The 24,282-nt window shown below is 45.3% G+C and overlaps 1 protein-coding gene across 2 annotated transcripts in view; it reads left to right on the plus strand.

Moving 5' to 3' along the window:
• Positions 1-669: 669 nt before the first annotated feature.
• Positions 670-24,282, plus strand: part of HECW1 (HECT, C2 and WW domain containing E3 ubiquitin protein ligase 1) — a 91,918-nt gene continuing 68,305 nt past the window's right edge. For both annotated transcript variants that reach the window (XM_072599120.1, XM_072599122.1), the window contains exons 1-3: positions 670-1,053; positions 12,108-12,183; positions 19,679-19,848. In XM_072599120.1, the coding sequence (XP_072455221.1) occupies positions 925-1,053; positions 12,108-12,183; positions 19,679-19,848 (375 nt within the window). In that variant the 5' untranslated portion in view covers positions 670-924. The remainder of the gene's footprint in view (positions 1,054-12,107; positions 12,184-19,678; positions 19,849-24,282) is intronic.

Raw genomic sequence — 24,282 nt, forward strand, 5'->3', positions numbered from 1 at the left:
ACAGGTGTGTCCATCTCTTAGGCCTTACCATCTTATGAAACTTAAAGATCATGAATTCTTTGAGCATAATCTCCAATCTTTTCATCTCTGCTTCTCCCTCTCACTTCCTAAGCCCCTTCTTTGCCCTCATTGACATTTCCAGCCCCCACCTCTGTTCTGGCCTCACTTTCACTCATGCCTTGAGTCCATGGCTTACCAGGTCATCTTACTCATGAATCCCTGTCCTCAAATTTTCTTCAAATTCTTGTCTTTTTAATCCTCAACCTTGGGTAGACAATAAGCTCGTGGGCATTAAGCCTCCAAGCAACACTTTGCCTCATTTTGCTGTGCTGCTCTCTTCGTTCTTTTGTAACCTTCTGTTAATAATGGACAAAGAAGGGAGAGAGACTGATAGGGATATGAAGGAGGAAGAAAAATCAAATCAGTAGAAATTGCCTTTCAAAGGTACTGGTATATTTCCAGTGGGCTTGCTGCTGTTTTGCTTTAACTCCTGTGGTCCTGGACAGGTGGTCTCCACAGGAGACCTTGTGACCCCATCCTTGGCTTGCTTATGCCAAGCTTGGCTCAGCTAAAAGCCTCCCACTACTTTTCAGAACAATTAATGCTTAACTCTTAGTAGATCATTAGATATCAGCTCCCAAAACCATAGCCCTGGTGATGTGGGGGAGGGTGGTTAAAAGAGGGTCCTCCTCTTAAGGTGCTAGGACCTAGCTCAGCCAGAATCCCAGTGCTGCTGGGGACTCAGAACCCAGTCTTAACCATCTTGTCCCAGTGATGTCCTGATCCAGAAGGACCCAGATCCTTGGTTAACCCCCTCCCTGGGTGCCCACATGTCCTCAGGGATGTAAGGCCCTCTGTGCTTGCTAACCTGATTGCAAGGGGAAAGGTACGAGCCCTCAGTGCTGGTGGCACCAGTGTGAGCTGATGCCTCTGCCCACTCCTGGCTTACTCAGGGGTCCTGGGAGTTTTCCCAGTGGTGATGCTGGTCTGGGGGATCCTGTAAGAAGAACAACAACCATGGCATACCCAGAATGGGGCTGTCTGCCAGAGCAGGTTAGTAGAACTCTCCTATGTAGCTTTGTGTGGGCATTCACACGTGGGTGGCCGTGGGAGAGTATAGTACATTTGTACAGCTCTTTGACACTCTAAGTGGTCTGTTAAAAAAAAGACTCCATTCCAGCCGTAGACCCATAAATGGAGTCCTTCTAGAGTGGACCCACCTGTGTAGAACATGCATGGAGTGTGTGCCTGTGTTTGTTACAGGGTTAACCCCTCAGATGCAAGGGAGCCCCATCTTCTTATTCTTATTCTTATTCATGTTCAAGAGGCAGGAAGTCCCATTCTGCTGCAGACTTTCCTCTAGGTCTTTAAGCATCTCATGCCCATCAGGACAGCTCTCAGACTATTCACCTTTCTCCAGTCTCATTGAGTAAGTGGTCACCTCTTTGTCCAGTCATACATCTCCTGGTTACCTTTACATGGCTTTTTGCAGCAAGTCATCTGCAGGAACATGAGCAGCATATTTAGATCCATCTTTAATTCAACTCCTTGTGGTTTTGCTCTGACCATGTTGCTTCCCTGAACCTGCTCTCTGTAAGGTTACCAAGAATTTCTTCAAAATTCAATGTTGGGGCCTTTTCTCAGTCCTTGTCCTCCTAGACCTTCCTGCAGTTTTCAGTGCTACTGATTGCTCCTCTTTCCCTCTGGATGCTCTCCTTCTTTGGCTTCCATGATACTATTTTCTCTCAGTTCTTCTACTACCTGACTGCTGTTTCTCCATATCCTTTGTTGGATCACCATTCTTCTTATTCCTCTTTCGTGGGTCTCTTCCCTCTTTACATCTATCTCTGTCCCACCATCATTTCTATCTGCATGATTCTCAAATCCATGTGTCCAGCCCTAGATTCTCTTCTGAGCTCCAGCTGCCTTCTATACATCTCTTGAATGTCCCATAGATATCTCAAACTCAGTATCTCCAAATCAGAAATCATTGCTTTTCCTTGAAATCTGACCCTCCTCCAAACCTATTTCTGTTGAAGGCCCCATCATAAAACCCGCCTTCGTGCATCTGCAGTGAATTCAGCCCCAGTGCCATGGTTTCCTGCAGACCCCATGAATAGGCTGTGCAAGAGATGGGGAGAGGGGTGAGCTCTTAAAATCCTCTTTTCATAGAATCCTTTGTCTGCCAAATGAACTCTCTAAGAGGTGCCCAAATCAAGTGCTTGCTCCCATTTGTTAGTATTGTCCAATCCTGCTCTAGTCCTTATCCCATTATGGAGGATTTCTACCATCTTTCTTTAAGACCTCTAAGAAGCAAACACAAATGGATTAGGGAGTTATCTGCATAAGGTGCCAAGTGACTGTGATCTCTTCAGAAATTCAATTGTTGGTTAAAGAAAGGTTCCCTTTCTTGGAAGTTTCCTAACTTTATGACTTTGGGCAAATACCTTCACCTTCCTAACCCTCAGTTTCCCTATATCAAAATTGGAAGAGATTGGTACTTAACCTCCTCAGCCAGGGGCAGTCACAGAGAACATGCTCTGTAAACTCAAAGGTGCCATCAATGAGTCATTGTCATGACTGTTCATAGCACTCAGTCGCGCCCATGTGATGCTTTAAGCTTTCCCTTCACAGCAGCCCTGTGAGGTAGGGACAAGAAGTATTATTTATACCCATTTTGAAGATGAGAAAACTGAGGGATCATGTAGAGTCACCCAGATAAATCAATGGCAAGGGTGAGATTTGAACCCGAGACTCTTTGGTCTAAGTCTTGTGCTCTATCCTCTATGCCATGCCGCAGCTTTTCCACCTAGACTATTCTGGAACAGTGTTAACATTTGTACAATGAATGCTGGTCCCTGGAAGAAATGTGGAGAGTTAAATGGAAGTGGCCAGGAAGTCTGAGGAATTAGACCTTGTTCCTTTCTGTGCCAAAGCAGAGTCATTCATCTGAGGAAGGGGCCATCTAGCCAGAAGAGAGTTTAAGGACAAAGTACAGCCCTTAGCCAAGTTCTTATCTGGCCATGGACTCTAGCAGTTACAATATAAATGAATCCTTTTTAAATTCCCTGTGTGAGTTAATAGACAATGACAAAGGGCAACCAGGTTCTCTTTCTTGACCCAAGCATGGTGGTGAAAAACTGAACACTCTCTCCTGCTGTACCTACCCCTCACCAGGACCTCTTTAGCCTCAGTTTTCCTTGTTCAGAAATTGGGAGTGATAATATCTGTAGTACTTACCTCATACGGGAGATTGGGGGAGGAGGTGAAAATAGCTGACATTTATATCCATTCTCAAGGAACTTACCTTCTTCTAGGGGGTAGGGAGCAGCTTGCTGTAGGGGAAGTCCTCTGGCTTTGAAGTGAGAGGACCTAAGTCTAAATTCTAGCCCTTTCACTTGCCACTTGTACGACTTAGACTTCTCTAGTTCTCAGTTTCTTCATCTGTATAATGAGGGGATTGGACTCAATGACTTCTAAGGTCCCTTCTAGTTCTAAATCTGTGAAAATATACATATAAATAAATAGAAATATACAAAATATACAGAAGAAAAAGTATCTATGTGAGAATTGTTAGAGGGACAGAAGTGATGAGACTTCACACTTGATTATCCAGAGTTGGAAGGGACTTAAGGTCATTGATGCCACAGTCCCCTCATTTCATAGATGGGAAAACTGAAACCAAGGGAAGGTGAGTGACTTGCTCAAGGTCACATAGGTAATAATTACCAGAAGTGGGATTTGAAACTGGATACTAATGGAAGATGAAAAATGGAGGATTAGTCAAGATGGCAGAGAAAAACCAAGAAGTGACCTGAGCTGTCCCCCGTCTCTCTCAGAAACAACATTAAATCAAGCCTCTAAATGAACTTTAGGGTGACAGAACCTACAAAAAGAGGGAATGAAACCATTTTTCAGCTTCAGATAACTTAGAATAAGTTCAGGAAAGGTCTGTCTCACTTGGATAAAAGGGGAGCATAGCCCAGGGCAGGTGGTGTCTGGGCAGCCACAGCACAGAACAGCAGCTGACACCCCTCAGTCCTGGCTCAGCAGGCTAGTGATACAGGAGGCCAGCTGGGAGGAATCCAACTCCATTGCAGAAGGCAAACTGCCAGCCCCAGCACAACAGGCACAACTAGACCAGGCTACTCCCATATGCAATTGCAATGGGCAAGCCTTCAGCACCTGGGGTCTTGGCCCCCAGCACAAGAAGCTTGGGACAGGGACATCTGTTCCCCAGGAGTAGAGCTGAACTTTAAAAGTCACAAAATAGACTTAAAATGAGCAAAAAAAAAATAGATAAAAGGAAAGAGCCATAGAAAGTTACTATGGAGACAGGGAAGATCAAAACACAAACTCAGAGAACAACAATGTCAAAACGCCTTTTGTGAAATAATAATTTCACAATAAAAGGGAATAAGAATTGGTCTCAAATTGGTCTCAAACCCAAAAAGTCTTCTGGAAGGACCTCAGAAAGAATTTTTAAAATCAGACAGGTAGATGAAAAATTGAGAAAGGAAATGGGGGTTATGCAAGAGAGAGTCAATAGCCTGGAAAGGGAAGGACAAAACTTTACTGAAGAAAACAATTCCTTAAAAAATACAATTAATCAAATTTTTTTAGGGGGAGAATAACTTTCTGAAGAAAATAACTCTTTATAAGCAGAATTGGCCAAATGGAAAGGGTGTACAAAAGTTAATTAAAGAAAATAACTACTTAAAATTAGAATTAGGCAAGTGGAAGCTAATTACTCTATGATAACATCAAGAATCAGTCAAACAAAATGAAAAATGAAAAAAATAGAAAAAACGTAAAATACCTTATTGGAAAAATAACTAATCTGAAAAAATAGGTCTAGGAGAGATAATTTAAGAATTTTGGACTACCAAAAGTCATGATCAAAAAAGAACCTGGACAGCATCTTTCAAGAAATTATCAAGGAAATCTGTCCTGATATCCTAGAACTAGATGGTAAAATAGTAAAACTGTATTGATCATCTCATGAAAGATCCCAAAATGAAAACTGCAGAGAATATTATAGCCAAACTCCAGAATTATCAGGTCAAGGAGAAAATACTACAAACAGCCAGAAAGAAACAACTCGAATATCAAGGAGCCACAATGAAGATTACACAGGACTTGGCAGTTTCCACATTAAAGAATCAGAGGGTTTGGAATATGATATTCTGTAAGGCAGAGAAGCTTAGATTACAATCAAGAATCAACTGCCCAGCAAAATTGTGCATAATCTTTCAGGGGAAAAGATGGACTTTCAGTGAAAGAGGGGACTTTCAAACTTTCCTGATGAAAACACCAGAGCTGAACAGAAATTTTGATTTTCAAATACCAGGCTCAAAAGAAGTATTTTTTTTATAATTAAATTTATTTATTTAACTTTTAACATTCATTTTCACAAAATTTGGGGTTACAAATTTTTCTCCCCTTTTATCCCCTCCCCCCCCCAAACACCAAGCATTCTAATTGCCCCTATGACCAATCTGCTCTCTCTTCTATCATCCCTCTCTGCCCTTGTCTCTGTCTTCTCTTTTGTCCTGTAGGGCCAGATAGCTTTCTATACCCCTTTATCTGTATTTCTTATTTCCTAGTAGCAAGAACATTACAGTTGATCCTAACACTTTGAATTCCAACTTCTTTACCTCCCTCCCTCTCCACCCCTTCCCTTTGGAAGGCAAGCAATTCAATATAGGCCAAATCTGTGTAGTTTTGCAAATGACTTCCATAATAGTTGTGTTGTATAGCACTAACTATATTTCCCTCCATCCTATCCTGTCCCCCATTACTTCTATTCTCTTATGATCCTTTCCCTCCCCATGAGTGTCGACCTCGGATTGCATTCTCCTCCCCATGCCCTCCCCTCTATCCTCCCCCCCACCCTGCTTGTGCCCTTGTCCCCCACTCTCCTGTATTGTGAGATAGGTTTTCCTACCAAAATGAGTGTGCGTTTTATTCTTTCCTGTAGTGGAATGTGATGAGAGTAGACCTCATGTTTTTCTCTCACCTCCCCTCTTTATCCCTCCACTAATGAGTCTTTTGTTTGCCTCTTTTATGAGAGATAATTTGCCCCATTCAATTTCTCCCTTTCTCCTCCCAATATATTTCTCTCTCACTGCTTGATTTCATTTTTTTTAAGATATGATCCCATCCTCTTCAATTCACTCTGTGCACTCTGTCTCTATGTATGTGTGCGTGTGTGCATGTGTGTGTGTGTACTCCCACCCAGTACCCAGATACTGAAATGTTTCAAGAGTTACGAATATTGTCTTTCCATGTAGGAATGTAAACAGTTCAACTTTAGTAAGTCCCTTATGACTTCTCTTTGCTGTTCACCTTTTCATGCTTCTCTTCATTCTTGTGTTTGAAAGCCAAATTTTCTTTTCAGCTCTGGTCTTTTCATCAAGAATGCTTGAAAATCCTCTATTTCAGTGAAAGACCAATTCTTCCCCTGAAGTATTATACTCAGTTTTGCTGGGTAGGTGATTCTTGGTTTTAGTCCTAATTCCTTTGACTTCTGGAATATCCTATTCCATGCCCTTCAATCCCTTAATGTAGAGGGTGCTAGATCTTGTGTTATCCTGATTGTATCTCCACAGTACTTGAATTGTTTCTTTCTAGCTGCTTGCAATATTTTCTCCTTGACCTAGGTGCTCTGGAATTTGGCCACAATGTTCCTAGGAGTTTCTCTTTTTGGATCTCTTTCAGGCGGTGTTCTGTGGATTCCTTGAATATTTATTTTGCCCTCTGGTTCTAGAATCTCAGGGCAGTTTTCCTTGATAATTTCATGAAAGATGATGTCTAGGCTCTTCTTTTGATCATGGCTTTCAGGTAGTCCCAAAATTTTTAAATTGTCTCTCCTGGATCTATTTTCCAGGTCAGTTGTTTTTCCCATGAGATATTTCACATTATCTTCCATTTTTCCATTCTTTTGGTTTTGTATTGTGATATCTGTCTTTCTCACACAGTCTTTAGCGTCCATCTGTGCCATTCTAGTTTTGAAAGAACTGTTTTCTTCAGTGAGCTTTTGAATCTCCTTTTCCATTTGGCTAATTCTGCTTTTGAAAGCATTCTTCTCCTCATTGGCTTTTTGAACCTCTTTTGCCAATTGAGTTAGGCTAGTTTTCAAGGTGTTATTTTCTTCAACATTTTTTTGGGTCTCCTTTAGCAGGGAGCTGATCTGCTGTTCATGCTTTGACTTCATGTCTCTCATTTCTCTTCCCAGCTTTTCCTCTACCTCTCTAACTTGATTTTCAAAATTCTTTTTGAGCTCTTCCATGCCCTGAGCCCATTGGGTGGGCTGGGACACAGAAGCCTTGATTTCTGTGTCTTTGCCTGATGGTAAGCATTGTTCTTCCTCATCAGAAAGGAAGGGAGGAAATGCCTGTTCACCAAGAAAGTAACCTTCTATAGTCTTATTTCTTTTCCCTTTTCTGGGCATTTTCCCAGCCAGCGACTTGACTCTGAATATTCTCCTCACACCCACCTTGCCTCCTGATCCTCCAAGCCAGCGTTTGGGGTCTGAGATTCAAATGCTGCTTCCCGCCTTAGGGCTTTTGGTGGAGGCAGGGCTGTTATTTAGTGTGAGAATTAAGTTCAGGCGGTCAGGTTGGGGCAGGGCCGCCTCTCAGGCTCAGTTCCCTCAGGGGGTTTATGCACAGACCTTCCACAATGGATTCAGGCTCCCGCCCGCTTGGGGAGCCCCTGTCTGCAGCCGCCTCTCAGCTTCTACCTCCCGGGGGGGCCTGAGTTATGGGGGCACCCCACTTCCCTCTCGACCCGCCAAAGAGACTCTCTCATGGACCCCCGTCACCTGTGGGTGGAGGGACTTGTGCGGCCGCTGGAGATCCCGTCCCTGAAGCCTGCTCGGATCTGTTTCTCTCAGTGCCGCGGCCGCAGCAGGTCTGGGCTGGGCTGGGCTCCGCGTCTGCAGTGCGACGGACCTTTTGCGAGAGGTTTGCAGGTCCCTCTGTGGGTGGAGGGACCCACGTGGCTGCTGGAGATCCCATCCCTGAAGCCTGCTCGGATCTTTTCCTCTTGGTGCCATGGCCGTGGCAGGGCTGCACTCAGCTCCCAGTCCCGGCGCCCAGTCCGCAGCGTGAAGGACCTTTTGCAAGAGGTTTGCAGGTCTGTCTCCGCAACAGAAATCTCCCTCGCTCCAATGTCCCATGGCCTCTGGGTGCAGAATTCGCTGTGAGTTACTTCCCTGTAGCCGTTCTATGGGTTGTGGGTTCGGAGCTATGTATATGTGCGTCTTTCTATTCCGCCATCTTGGCTCCACCCCAAAATGAAGTATTTTTTAACTAGGTAAAAAAGATCATCCTCTGCCTCGTTTTTTACCTAGCTGTAATCACTGAATGGGTGTTACTTCAGTCAGACTGAGACCTGTTAAAGACCTTAGATTGAAAAGGTCAAGATCTCCCCCTGAATCCAGGGCCATCTCCAATTGTTCTGATCTGTAGCTTGCCACTGGACCCAGATGGCTCCAGAGGAGAAAATGAGACTGGTGACTTTGCACAGCCCTCCTTCACTTAAATCCAATTTACTTACATGTCATGGTCCTCTTCAAGAACAAAGGATAAAACAATAACAACTTTTGTGCAAAATCCTGAATGAGTCCTGAGTTCAAATCACCCCCAGGATAAAATACAAAATCCTGTTTACATTCAGAGCCCTTCTTACCATGCCCCCTCCTACCTTTCCAGGCTTCGTACACTCCCCAGTACTCTGGTATCCAGTGCCCCTGGCTCCTGGCTGGGCGCTGCCCAAGACCCTCCCCCTCCCAATTTCAGGCATCTTCATTTTCTGGATGGCACTGCCTTCTATCTGTTCCTTGTGAATAGGAACTGGGTTTTGTTTGTTTTGTCTTTCATTGTATTCCCCAGTGATTAACACTATGCCTGGCACATAGTAGGGATGTAATCAATGGTTACTGACTTGACCTGTGCAGAACACAGCCCTCCTTCCCAGGATGGTATCAGAGCATTGCCTGAGGCTCCAGGATCACATAGCTACTCTCAGAGGCAACATTTGAATTCAGTGCTTACTACTTCCCAGTGAAATAATCTGTTGCTGCCTCTGTCCAGTGCTGGAGCTACAGAGACAAACATGAAGATGGGCCCTGTCCCCAAAGAGCCCACATTCAATACGGGGATGCACACAGATGAGTGTGCAAAAGGGTTTCAGGGAGATCTGTGCTCAGGTACAGCTTCTGGGAGAAGATGAGACCTGAGCTCTGAAAAAATACACATACATGTATCAGTGCATGCACATATGCAGATGTAATGTATAGATGTGTGCATAAAGTATAATATGTATCATGTATAATATGCATTGTATAATACAATTGTATATACAATGTTTAATATGTACTTTTACAATTTGTGCTTTTACAAAGCTTTCTTGCTGACTTCTGATTTTACTATCACAGTCACTTCTGTGAAGACCTCCCACCTCTCTCCCATCCTATTTGAATCCTGCCTGGAAAGTGAGAAAGCAGAGCAGTGACCCCTCCCCCAAGAGTGCATGCCACATTCCACCCTTGTAACACCCCACCACCTCTCTGTGGAAGGGAGGGAGGCTCCAGAACCATTGATGTTTGGGGATGGTTTGTTTTAATTCTCAGGGCTGACTTTCTTTTACCCTGATCTTCTCTGTTCTGCCATTTTTAGAAAATCAGATGAAAGGGAATTGTGGGTTAGTCCAATTTTAGCTTGATGTCAGTTAGGTGCAGCCCAATGTGCTTTCCATTGTCTACTTCTCTTGTGAAGTGGCTTCAGTGGGTCCTGGACACCTCCCTCTAGAACCATGAGACAGCCCAGCCCTCAATACCTAGGAGGTGAGCTGACTGCCTTGAAGGCCCCATCACAGGGCTGGAGTCCAATCTCTGTGTCCCTTCCCATTTTACCTTCTAGGCCATGTCACAGCCCCACCTGCTGAAGCCTTCAGCTTTAACTCAAGGCTCTCCAAGCTCCCCTGGGCATCTGCCCCTTCTCCCCTCCCCGGACCCAGGAATGGCCAAGGGGAAGACTCAGAAGGTGAAGGGAGACTGAGGTGGGGCTGGTTTATGTAAGGAGAGAGGGACATCCCAGAGGCCTGGCCTCTCACAATTGCATTCAACCTGCATTTAGTAAGCTGATCATTGTACCCTATCGTATGCTGGATGTTGAGGATTCCTAAATGGAATTGCTGAGGTCCTGGGCCTCCCAGGGCTTACAGTGTAGCTGAAGGAGGACACATGTGCACAGATAAGTATACAAGATTATATTGTGGTGACCATTGTGAGGAATGGAGTCTTGGGGAGAGTTTGAGACAACCCTGCCTGCTGAAATCAGAAACCAGGTATGGTTTCCCTTCCCTCCATCTAGGCCCTGGAATGGGAAGGATATCTCCAGCTCTGTGAAGAGACCCCTCACTAGCTACTGGGCCTCAGTCATCATTCTCCTCACCTGTTCGTCCTCAGGATATCAAATTCCCTCCCCTCCAGCTGCTGCCACAGCTGCCTTCTGAGGGGGGGGGGGGGAGGAGAGAGAGAACTGCTCAACTGGGCTTCCCTCCAAGCACAATCTCATTGCCTCAATTCACCCCAAACATCTAAGAAAGACTGAAGAAACTGAAAGTGAGCAGCTTGGTGGAAACCAAAGCATTTTATGAATAAGAATAAAGCTCCAACGTACATGTGCATGTGCATGTATACAGATGTCTATGTCTATACATAAGCACTTGTGACATCAGCAGGAATTGAGGAAAATCCCTCTTTCCTTTGCAATTTCTGGTCATGAAGATTCACTTAGAGTGACAGGCCTAGAGTTGTACAGGCAGTCGAAGGAAGGTCTTCTTGTTCCAAGGCCAGTTTCCTTATCTACCACACTTCCTCTGAGCATGTGTGTGTGTGCGTGTGTGTGTGTGTTTGTGTATGCATGGGGTGGAGGAGAGGGAGAAAGGGGTGCAGCATAATGATTTGGAGGGACACTTTGTCTCTGTGCAAATGTACACACATATACACATACTCGTGTGTATAATAATTATAGAAGCTGACATTTCCATAATACTTTAAGGTTTTCAAAATGTTTTACACATGTTAATAATGTAGCCAGACCGGTGCTACTCATGTACCATTTTATAAATGAAGAAACTGAGACCAAGGAAATTTAAGTGACTAGCCCAGGGTCAGATAGTTACTTAGTGTCTGAAGTTGGATTCAAACTCAGGCTTTCCTAACTTCAAGTTCAGTTCTCTAAACACTGGACCAATCAACCTCTGAAGATTTCCCTGGGGTAGAGAACTCTTGGTATAAAGATTTCCTCCACTGCTGCATATGCACGCACACACACACACACACACACAGGCACACAACATGTACACACACATCCTTTTATATGTGTATATATGTAGATAGAACAGAACATATACATTACAGATAATTTAGATAGATATTAAGGCTTAGTAGATTCAAGGTGCTAACCTCTACAGATGCTGAACAAAGCAATTAGGATCTTTCGTTGGTCCCCAAATGGAGTTTTAGATAGGGCAGTGCAGCTAGGACTTGGCGTTGCCTTAGAGTACTAATTTTCCTGGGCACTCAATTTAGAGGAGTCCAACAACACTCTTAGCACTTCAGCAGCTGCACAGAAATGACGGGACTTCTTACATACTTAGCAACCACCAACAATCAAACAATGAATACAGTCAAGCTACGAAGCTGCCAGCTGCTTGTGAGAAGTGAGCTCCTGCCCTCCCACTGCCCCACTTAGCAGCAGCCTTCCTGGTACTGCCTTGGGTGGTGTCCTGTGGTCTCACAGTGCTCAGCACCCCTCCCAGGGGACAGCACTGTAGCAAACAGCCTTGGGAGTGGTTCCTCCAGGTCACAGCTCGGGGAGGGGCTGTCAGGACTTGTTCCAGGGCTTGCAGTTCTTCTAACACACAGGCATTGATATAAGATTCCCCAACCCTAGAATAGTGGCCCCAAAGAGAAATTCCATTGTATGGTCTCTGGTAAATCAGCATTCCCAGCGTGCCTGCTTCAGCTGGAACAAACTCATTAAAGGCAGTCAGCGCTGATCTCACCATTCTCCCCATTTCCCTTCTTCCTACAGATTTTTAAAACTATCGCCAACGATGAGGCTGCTCAGGGCCAAGGAAGCCGGAGGCTGATCAGCTTCTCTCTCTCAGGTATGGTGCTGCTGATGTGCGGGCCAGGGTAAGAAAATTCAGCAGCAGCCAAGAGTCCTGTACTTCAGTCCCAGCTGTGGCCTGACTAGCTGTGGGCCTTCAGACAAGTCACTGTCCCATTCTAGGTATCTGATGGATTCTCCTTGGGGAGCAGGGAGTGCCCTCATTCCTCTGACCATCAGAGGGGATAATCTCTGAGAAGGCAGTTTATTTCTAGCAGGAAAGACAGACAACCCTTTACCAGATAGAGATGGAAGGATGGAAATGAGGGCACTTAGTAACATGTGAGATGAGTGAGTGCTCAAGGTTCTAGCTCATTCATCATCAGAAGGGGCAGCACTGGGGACCCCTGCCTCTCTTGGGTGCTTAATAGCACTCGGGGCAAAGATCTGAAGGAGAAGACTGAATACCTTGGGGGTGTCTCAGGCTGCCTCCTCCCCCAGCAGCAAGAAGAATGAACCTTTTTCTTTTTTAAGCAAGAAGGCCCTCAGAAGGATATTTTAAGAACCTCTGTTGAGTCTGCCAGATATTGGCTCCCAACACAGAGTGACAGATAACTTATTGTTTTCATTCAAATTTGAAAGTGCATGGGATGGAGCAGCTCTCCTGGATGGAATGCATTCTTGACTTGGGGGGACATTTTCCCAAAATTACAATAACTGACATTTCAGTAACACAACCATAGTGTTTACAAAGCCTAACCCTATATCTCATTTGACCCAGACAATGATCAGTGGAATAGATAGTATTATCCCCATTTTACAAATGAGGAAACTGAGACTCGAAGAAATTACATGACTGCCTGGTCACATCACAGGGACATATAAGACGCAGACCTTGAACTTATCTTCCTGACTTAATGAGCTTTATATCCATGAAATAAGCCAGCCTTCAAAGTTTTGAAATCCCAGTTGTCATGTTAAATTTGGCATTAATGGTATATTTCTTATTGTGAGAAAGACCCTGGGGTTTCAGCACCTCCTTTATTCGTCAAAGATGAAGGTGGGGGGGACTGACCCCCCCCTTTTTCCCAGTCCCTTAACTTTTTACAGGCAAATGTTGATGACTCAGACCACGTAAACAAAATGAGGAGAAGAAGGAAAAAAGTAGAAAATGATTAAACCAGAGTAGGTCATTAGTTAACCTAAGATCATTGAGACTTGGCTGCAGTGACTTCAAGCATGACCAAGATGTCAGCAGGGACACTTGAAGTACCCTCATGTGTTCTGATGATTTCCTAAGCACCTCCTAAGTATTCTTTGCAGCAGGAGAGGAGAGAAAGAAGGGAGGGGAGGGGAGGGAGAAGAGTGGAGAGGAAAGTATTCATTTATTGCCTGCCTCAGTTCCCTACTGACTGTGGACTCTGGTCCCTTCCTCCTTCTGGAATAGTCTTCTCCTCATTCCCTACCAACCAATCAGCCAGCAGGCTCAGGAAGCCCCTGCTCTGAGCCAGGCCCTGTGCATACAGGTGCTGAGGATCCAAAGACAAAACTGAAGCTGTCTCCTCCCCCACCCTCAGATAATGCTGGATTTGGGTTCGAAATCTGCCTGAGGCATTTGCTAGTGCGACCCTTTCTCTCTCTGGGTCTTGGTTTCCTCATTTATCAAATCAAGGTGTTGACTCCATTGCCTCTAAGGTCCCTTCCATCTCTAAATCTGGAATTTCACTACTTTTCATGGACCAGCTCAGATCCTGCCTCCTCCCAGAAGCCTCATCTGCTTCCATGTGACCTCTCCTTGTTCCGAGTGACTCTTTCCTGGATATTCATGGCCACTAATCCTCACTTGGGGCTCTTCTACGTTGTCATGTTCCCTAGTTGTCTCCATACTTGCATGGTACATTTGAAGGGGAGGGCAGTGTCTTCTAATCACAATGATAATCATAGTATTGCCACAGTTTCCCAGGTCTTTTTATGGATACGAACTCATTTGGGTGTCGCTACCTCATGCGTTAGGTATGGCACATGTTATTATGTTATCCCCATTTTACAGAAGAGGAAATTGAGGCTCAAGTTAAGTGCTTTTTCCCAAAATAATGGGGAAAATCTAGGACCAGCACTCATCTCTAATTCTCATGGCCAGCCCTTTCTGTAGCACCTTGGCTGCATCTGACCTTCTCTCTTCCATGTCAGTGTTGGACCCACAAGGGATGCTTGGGAAGTCTTTGTTGATTTACATAGAGCATGTTGGGAGACAGACTCACTTCTGAGGCCTCAGTCCATTCTCATGCCAGCAAAGTCTGCCCTCCGTGCCCAGGGGCCCACCATAATGAGGATGGAGTGTCCAGACCTCCTTGTCTCTCTTAACTTCTTGGTGCCCTGAGATTGTTCCAGCTACCCAGTCATTGAGGACCCAGGAAAGACCATTTTGGAAACACCATCCCTTGTGGGTCACTTAAAAGTCAACTCTGGAGCAAAGGGATAAACTGGCCATGCATAAAATAGGGACAAGCACATTTCCTCTCCAACATTAATGGTCAGAGGCAAGCCTGACTGCAGATCTGGCTGCTTTTTGTTGTTCGCCCCCTTTGTTCAATGGGATAAGACCTTCTAAAGAAGCCCTGTCTAATTCGAGAAGCAAACAGGCACCAGTCAGATTGACTCCCTGGGAAGCTAAGCCCCCCTCCCCTTTCCTATAGCCAAGGCAACACAAAGCCCCATTTTGTGACTGTCTAATTAACCAGAATGAAATATTATACACAAAACTGGCTCAAGGGATCTTGCTCCAGGGGCAATACAAGCTCTACCAACCTTAGGACTGCCATGGGCACCTTCTGAGCTGGGGGCTTATCTTACGCTGCTGCAATGATTCTGCTTCCCTGCCTCAAAGACTCTGTTTCTGCTCATGACTATATAAGTATGAGGTGTCAGGAACAGGACCTTTCCCTTCCACCCTAGTGCCTCCCAATAGCTGGAAAGTAAGAGGTCTCCTTCAAGTTAGGAAGGGCTCCAGCTCAACTCTCCCTACCTAGCACTTCATCCATCCTAGATGGCTAGCTCATTCCTCTCTTTCTCTCTGTTTTCGGTTATCTCTTTGTCACTGGTTTTGATAAGAGACCTTTGGAGCATTCCTGAGACTGGCATCCCCTTGTCAGTCAAGGATTATGGGATGCTAGTTTGAGAAGGATGGGCCAAGTGGCAGGAGGGGGTGTTACAGGTTGGTTCCAAGGAAGAACTTTAGGAGAAATTCTTAGGTTGTTAAATATTGACAGTGAAGATGAAGGAAGGTCAAGAGGTCCCCTTCCCTGGGGAGTTTTGAGAACTGCAGAACTGGACAAGATTGTTTCACATGGCTCCATCTGAAATGGGGAGGGGCAGATCAGCCCCAAGTACTCACTGGTGCCTTCCAGAGCTCAGAGATTCTGTCTGAAAGGAGAGAAGACAGTCAAGGAAGTCAGTGTTGCTCAGAATATGGACAGTTGGATAGACACTCTGGAACCACAGTAACAATTGTGTCCTCTTCTGGAGAGAGTGGGGTATGACTGGCTCCAGCAGGTGCCATTTCAAGAAGATGTAGTCTAAAGGGCTGAAATGTAAAGGTTTATATTTGGGCTTTAAAAAATTATTTGTCCTTATGAACTAATACAAAATGGTGTAAACAGAGGCAGGGAAACAACCTACTCTGTGACTCTAACAAGAACAGTAACCACAGGAATAATTCTAAACAAGTGCTACGAGGTGATGATGAGGTGACTCCAAAGATGAAGGAAAGCACCTCCCAGCTGGGTCTTTATAGAAGTGGGGGGCCAAGGGCATGGAGCACAGCAGACAACATTAACCTGTTTTGTTCATTCAATATGTGTGTGATTTTTTTTAGTTTATCTGAACTTTGTTTTCCTCCCTTTTTATCCTTGTTATGAGGGATGGTTCTTTGAGCTGAAAAGGGCCTTGGAGGTCATCTGATCCAATCCCTTATTTGACAGATAAGAAAAATGAACTTCTGAGAGGCTGGCTGACTGACTCCATTAATTAAATAGATAATTAATCTCCAGATTGGGATGGGAAAATTGCTGGATGTATTTAGGAAAATCCATATTTGAATCATGATGGAGACCTCCTGGCCTCATGCATATCACATGACATCTCGGGGTCCCAGTTTCCTCATCTCTAAAATTAAGGCCATTGGACAAGATGGCTATGAGGGGGTCTTCCAACTCTCAGTCCTATTATTCCTTTCCTAAAACCCACATCACCTGGAGGACAAACCAGAATGGGGAAAACCACCTATGGGAGAGACAAGAGGTGTGTGTGCCAGGAAATCCTGCATTCTCATTCTGGGTTAGGGCTGCTGACTCATTGCCCACTACTGATAGACTGAGAGGAAACAGAGCTGTGAACTCTAGCCAAAGCATCTGCAGCTGCCTGAACTTGTATAGTTGCCCTGGCCTATAAAGGAGCTGTCCAGATATTCTCTTGGCTCTGGTCATTGACATTAAGAAGTGTGGCTAAGAAACCATCTACCAGATTTGTGGCAACTGTATCAAGATTGATCAGGAGTGGAAAGATCAGTGATTTGTCTATGAGTGGGAAAAAGAAATAGCATCAAAGTCATGAGAGAGGGTGCTCAGACAAGGTGTGATTAGTGAGTGATGTGACTGTGTGGAAACTGAAAAAACATGAATCAGTGTAAGTGGTCGGTGGCATTGTTCAGAGGAAATATTTTTCATGGGTGAGTCTTGGGTCCAATCTCTACAAGGCTGAGTTTGCCCCTTGGGGGAGCATCAGGACTGTGAAGCTCTGTGTCATTCACTGGATGGCACCCTCCAGCTGCAGCATCTAGCCAGTAAGTCTACATGTGAGGAGCATACGAGTGACAGCCTGCAACTTGATTCTAGTATTGTAGGGGCAGTGGTGAAAGAGCCCTGGCAGAAATGGTACATCTTGATGGCATACAGTAGAGTTTCCACGTGGGGGAAGAAGGAATGCTGGACAAAGAAGAGTGAGAAAAGAAAGGAGGGAGAATAACCCAAGCAGACCCAGAGACAGAGCCAAATCAGGAAGTGAGTGGGTCTGTAATGACCATCCTATGAAAATGTTGGGAATGTTTTTTTTTCCTCTAACACTTTGTCTCACACTTCCCCACAGTGAAATTCATCGTCCCACTCAAACAGCCTTGAAAATGTATTCAGACAGCCTTCGCATCACATTACCCAGAAAATGCATATTATCTGAAAACGCTAAGATTTCACCATGGACTTCTTCCTTCAAATAATTTATTAAAGTGCTAAGTAAAACCAGTCCCAGCACCATTTCCTTACTCTTTGAATTGTGTACATGGAAACTTTTCCATTTCCTCCTAACCGTAGTTTGCAGTTTCTAAGGTGATCACTATCTATATCGCTCTGAATACATGGTTATCCAATTTTCAAAATAGTCTTTCCTCGGCAATCATTTTCAGAATCTTCTAAAAGCCTAGAGTACTTCCATACATAAATTCTTTTTTACTGCCATCATATCTATTTCAAAGTCACCAAGCCAGTGGGAAAACCCTTGGGCTTTTGGACAAGTAGCCTGGGTGGTGAACAGGGCATCAGAAACGGTGGGTAGGAGGCTCCCTTCTGATGCTCACTAGTGTGAGGTCAATTACTAATTTCTCCAAGCCTCCGTAAGAACTCTGATCATTTAGTTGTACCCATTATGGAAACCATATTCTTTCCCTTGATAAATTGTGTTTGCTTAAGTGTTTAGAAATGCTTCCCTTTATTCGAGATTGCCTCTATTTTTTCAGTGAGATTGACCAGTTCAGAGGCATGGACAGTCTGTTGAAGGCACTGACTGGTCCAAGGAACTCGTGGTGACAGGTGACACAGAATCTTCTCACAGGACCTGCACCTTTTGCTGACAACATGACCGGTCACAGACTCTTCCGTCTCTAAGATAAAGGGAAAGGGAAGGATAAGGGCAATTATACACTTCATGCTGCCCTAAGTACTGCAAAATGCTTTGTGTAAATTACCTTATTTATCCCCAAGAGCCTGGCTAGATATCTTGTAAAATTCACTTCCATTTTACCCAGTAAGGAATCAGTTGGCCAATTTATTGGTTGCTTATCCCATACCTGCTATATACAAGGAGATGTAATAGAGGATTGTTGTTAAGGTAAGAGTAGAAATAGGTTACGACTGGGATAGAGAAGAGTGACTTAGTCTCAGCTCCAGCTTCACCAGATAAGTGAGGAAGGAGGTCAGAGGCTATGACTGCAAAGGCTAAAATTTGAATTCTAGCTCATCCTATGGGTAGGGATTACCGTCCAGTTCCTGCCATTTCTAGTTAATTCCCCTAGTGTCAACAGTCCCTGTATTTCCTTGTGTTTCTACTTTCTACAGGAAAAACATTCTCAGCTTATCCATCATGCTCTCTTGACTGGCTCTCCTCTCTTTGGCCTCACTGTGTCCCCCCACAATCATTGCCATCTCTACACTTGTTAGTGAAGATGGAGGATATAACCCTCCTTTCACCCCACTGATGACTACAATATCTACCAATGGTTTATCTAAAATCTGTACCTTTCCACAAAGATTTCATAAGATCTCTGATCTACTCAATGTGGACATTCCCTCCAGTGATGCCAATTGCAATCCATTCATGTCTGCCCTTCCTATGTGACTCTTGTTCTTACTCTCCCATAAATTATCACAGAATGTCCACCCAATGTGCAATCAGCCTTCCTTCCTCATTGTCCTTTGACATGAAGAGGATACCCTAGACCTCTGGATATCTATTAGTCATTTTTCACTCTTGCCAGAGGCTGAGACCATCTTTTTTCTCATGCATATGTTTCTTTAATGATCTCCCTTCCTCTGCTGCTTCTGCCATGTTTCCTCCTCCTCTCAGCCATTACCATGGGCCTATCCATTGCCCTTGGGCAGTCTTCACTTTCACTTAAAGTCTTACAACAAGACTCTTGTACAAGAACTCAAACAACATTATCAGTTCTAAAAGCTTTCTTAAACTATGATCTGACAATTTTCCTCAAGGTTGCTAGGAGGTATGTGGTGAAATTAATTATCACAAGGATTTCTGACTGGTGGACAATAATGTGCCAGAACCCTCTGTCATCTCCCTAGCCCCAAAAAAGTAATTTGATTGAATCCAAAGAACTTTTATTAAACCCATACTGCAGGCACTATGCCAGATGCTAGGGCTACTGAAACATAAAAATAAGAATGAAGGGCAGAGATGCTGGCTCACAGAAGGAAATCCAAAGCAGATTGAAGAGAGGGCTAACTAGGGAGATCAAGTTGGACTTCTTGTAGGAGGTGAAGGAGTTTTCAAAGGAAGCCAGAATCCTCAGAGTAGAGATGAGGAAGGAGAATATTTCCAGTGTGGAAAAGCTATGAAAGAGCTGATGGAAGAAGGTGGGCATGGGAGTAGACAGTTGGCAGACTAAAATATTTCCCAGATTTCATCCTTATTTTTCCTCTTGGACAAGGACCAATCTGAGCATGGATTCTCCAAAAATCAATTTCACCCTTTGAATTCCCTTCCTTTAATAGATTTCCAGGCCATGGGACTGAAGAAAGGGATGTTCTTTAACCCGGATCCTTATCTGAAGATTTCCATCCAACCTGGGAAGCACAGCATCTTTCCAGCTCTTCCTCACCATGGCCAGGAGAAGAGGTCCAAGATCATATGTAACACTGTGAACCCCATATGGCAAGCTGAGGTATTCACAGGGAGGAGGGAGGGCAGAGGATGGGAGAAGGGGAGGACAGATTCTAGGACAGCATTAGACAAGTTAAAGGCAGCACATGCTGATGGCCGCTACCTGCCTGGTCAGCTCTTGTCTTCCATTCAGTTCAGATGAAAAATGAATGCCATAGGGCATAGCCTGATTATTTCATATGACCTGCTAAGCAAATATGCATATTCAGAGATTATGTCTTGCTCCAAAGCTCCCTGGGGAGTCCAAGAATGAAATGCATGCTCTTCATTTGCATCTGACTTCTCTCCATGGTTTTATATTATTATTGAGCTAGCTACAAATGGGCCCAGAAAACCAGACTGGAAATAGGCATCCTCAATTCTTGCCTAATTGATGGGGAGTCGAGCATAGGGTGCCAGGGAAAATCCGACCTGATGCTTATATGGTGCTTTAAGGTTTGGAAAGCGATGTATAGACATAGCATTTGAGATTCACAACAGCCTTGGGAGACAGGCACTATAGGTGTGAATATTTCCTTCACACATACAAGAAAAACAAGGCTCATAAAGGTGAAGTATTCTGCCCATGACCTTATAGCTGATAAATGCAGAGATAAGATGGGATGTGAGGATGGCAACCTACTTATAACTTAGCAGAAAAGAACTAGACTAGAGAATTGTCTAAGGCTCAGGACCACACCGCCAGGAAGTGTTTGGGATTTCTTGATGCCAAAGCCAGCATACTCTCTACTACAGTTATGTTAACCTTTGCTTCCTCACTCATACTCTACTAGAAGTATCTCCTGGGCCCCAGATGTGGAGAAGAGTTTAGAATTCTTCTGATTTCTGAGAGCAAATTGTGGGCATTTTTGGTGCTGGTTGGGGCATCTCAGCCAGTTGTCTCTCCCATTCCTGAATTAAAGAACAAAAGCCCTTCACTACAGCAGCATTCTTTCTCACTCTTGTTCTCTATCCGGCCTCCTTTTCCCAGACAATCTCATAGATGAAGTTCTCTCAGGTCATTGCCTCTATTTCTCACCTCTCTCTCATCTCTCAGCTCCCTGCCAGCTGGCTTCTGACTTCATCAGTCAAATGAAAGTTGACTCACCAAGGTTCTAATGATTCCTGATGACAATATCTGGTGATTTTTTTCTAAATCTTCATCCTATTTGAGCTTTCTGAAGCACTTGGCACTGTTGACCACCTTGTCTTCCTGCAGCTCTCTCTCTCTCTGTTTCTCTGTCCCCCTGGTTCCCTTCTCCCTCCCTTCCCATTCCCCTTGGTGGCCTCATCAACTCTCATCATTCAAGTGTTGACTCTATGCAGATGATTCCCACATCTAGATATCCGGACCTGGTCTCTCTCCTAAAATCCAGTTCCCCATCAACAACCACCAATTAGACATTTCAAACTGGATCTTCCAGAGACATCTCAAATACAACATGTCCAAAACAGAACTCATCCCCTTTGCCCCAAACCTGCCCCTCTCTAGAACTCCTCTCTCTCTATCCTGTTGAAGGAGCTACCATACTTCCAGTCACGTACATCTGCCGGCCCAGAGCTGGCAGCTCTATTCCCCACTCTCCTTCACCCCCAATCCTAACAACCGCCCAATATTGTCATTTGCACCTCCGCATTATCTCCCCCCATTTTACTCTTTCCACTCTCACAGATCACACTTTAGTTAGGGACTTCATTGCCTCTCTCTGGACTGTGGCATCAGCCCCCCACCTTGTTGACCTCTGTCTCAGAGGTACTCCCAGTCTGCCATCCATCCTCCCCACAGCTGCCTAAGCACAAAAGTCTGACCACGTCAGTCCCTCCCTCAGTAAACTTCAATGCCCTCTTAGTACCTCTAGGAGCAAAATGCCTCTGTGATTAGAAGTCCTTCACATCTTGTCCCCAACCTGACTGGAGATCCTTATGACACATGACTCCCTTCCGTGTACTCTAGGGCCTTCCTACTGTTCCCCATCCACAGCATGCTGAGCATTTGCCCTGACCACCCCCAAAGCCCGAATGCACTCTTCCTAACCTCTGCCTCCGTGTAGTTCCCTTCAAGTACCACCTTCTACAAGAAATCCTTCCTGATTATCCCCACTCCAGATGAGAGCACCCTCCAGCCACCACCACCCCCTCATCATCCAGGTCTATTTGGGAGCTTCCCGTTTCTGTACCCTGTCTGTCCTGATAGCACATGAATTCCTTGAAGACATTAGACAATAGACACTCATGAAACCCCTCGTATGTGCCAGATACTGTACGAAACAAAGGAAAAAAGTCAGGAAGTTCCCAATTGATGGGGCAGGATTTGAATCTTTGTCTTGGTGTCCCCAGGATCTGGCAAATATCAGGTGTTTCTTGTCTATTGATAGCTTCATTGATCACGTAGGCTACCTCCCAAATAGCGACAATTGCAGGCTCCAACCTGAAAGAATTAGCTTTAGACTTTGTTTTGTAAACATGTAAGTCACTGAAGGACCTGGAAATGTTTAACCTGGGGAGGTGAGAAAGTGTGTTCCAGTGGTGAAAGGGCCAACCAATGGAAGAAAGGAAAGGAGGAGGAGAGGAGGGGTGGGGTAGGGTGGGGCTCCATGTCAGGAAAACTTCTCAACTATGAGAGCCAAATGGGACCACAGTGGGCTTCCCTAAGAGGAGATGGCCACATGGGGGTGACCAGCCTGGCTGCCATTTTGGAGATTTCTGTAGACTCTTTCTGAGGTCTCTCCCAGCTCTCCAGTTCTGTGATTCTGGTCATCCAAACAAAACACCTCTTCCTGCTGGCTTCCTTCAAATCTCATTTAAAATCTCACCTTCAGAAAGCCTTCCCCAATGGGCCTGCCCTAACTCTAAGGCTTTCCTTTGTCGGTTTTGTTTATGTTGCTGTTCAATCATTTCAATCCTGTTGACTCTCCATGACTCCATTTGGAGTTTTCTCGGTGAAGACACTGGAGGGTTTGCCATTTCCTTCTGCAGCTCATTTTACAGATGAGGAAACTGAGGCAAATAGGGTGAAGTGACTTGCCCAGGGGCACACAGTTAACAAGTGTCTGAGGCCAGATGTGAACTGAGAGAGATGAATCTTCCAGATTCCAAGCCCCTCGCTCTGTGCACTATGGCCAGCTAGCCCATAATCCTTTCTGCCCAAGAGGGGCATGGGAAGTGGGGAGAGAGGTCCTGGCTTCCCCAGGCTTGGCCAGTCTGTCGGGGGGGGGGGGGGTAGGTATGAGCTTTTCTTTTGCTCACCCCCCCCCCCCCAGAAAAGAATGGAGACTGCTGGAAAGACACAAGGATAAGATACTGGAAGTTGGAGTGGGGTAGGTTGGGGGTATGTCCCCAAGAGAAAGGATTTCAGGAAAGTTCAGGTGACAGAAGTCAGAGCAGGGGAGGTGGAAAGGAGAGTGCCCAGCAAGCCAGAGAATCTCAGTGGGAAGATGACTGTCCAGCATCCCCCAGCCCAGCCAGCAATCCTCCTGCCTTGGCTGGAGGTTTTCCAATAAGTGGGAAGCTCCCAGTTTCCCTCCCTCCTCCTTTTCTCTTTCCCTCTTTCTTCCTTCACCTTCCCTCCCTTCCTCCCCTTCTGTCTTCCTCTCCCTCCTTCCCTTGCTCATCCTCTTTCTCTCCCTCTTTCTCCACTTCCTCTTCTCTCTCCTTCCCTCCCTCCTTTGTTCCCTTCATCCTTTCCTTCCTCCCTCTTTCTCTCCCTCTCTCTTCAGGTAGCCTACACCACTTTTCTAAAGCTTTAATTTTTCAGGATAGGGACCATACCTATATTTTCAGTGCTCTAGAGAACTCCCAATGAGGAAACTCCCCTCCCCCAATGCAGGTCAGCACCTTCTGGCCAAATTAAAATCCTAGAGAGCTTCCTGAAGGGAGGAAAGTCCCCTTATCTTGTCAAAGCAAGTGACATTCTTAGGGAGTAACTTGCATGTATGAGTCAAGACTTGAACCCACATCTTGCCAGGTCCCAGCCCAGCTCTCCCCTGCTGCTTCTCTAATCATTGAGAAAATTGGTCTTGACATCAATCCTTCATCTTGTCACTTCCTCCCACTATGGCACTCAGCCTTGTCCTGCCTCCTCTGGCCAAGCAGAGACAGGCTGAGCCCTCTTTTACACACATGTGAGGATGTCTCCTTTGTCCTCTTCTCCAAGCTGTGTCTTCGATTCCTTTATCCACTCCTTCTGTAGTGGGACCTGGCTGGCCTTAGCCAGGCGGGCCTGAGGCCCAGCCCCAGAAGGATCTTGCTACTCTGGGGACCAAGAGGACTGAGAGAAACAGCTCTGACTGAGGCCAGGAATGCAAAGGAGGGAACTAAGAGGAAGGACTGGGACCCCAAGGCTCTGATGACCTGGAGGAGCTTGAAGCTAAGGCCACAGTCTGAGGAATGAGGGCCCTTGGTCTTCCCAGGATACATTCTGTAAGGAGTGAAAGGGGAAACTGGGTCACTGGTGAAG

Source organism: Notamacropus eugenii, chromosome 3 (genome assembly GCF_028372415.1).
Source record: "Notamacropus eugenii isolate mMacEug1 chromosome 3, mMacEug1.pri_v2, whole genome shotgun sequence".
Taxonomy (NCBI): domain Eukaryota; kingdom Metazoa; phylum Chordata; class Mammalia; order Diprotodontia; family Macropodidae; genus Notamacropus; species Notamacropus eugenii.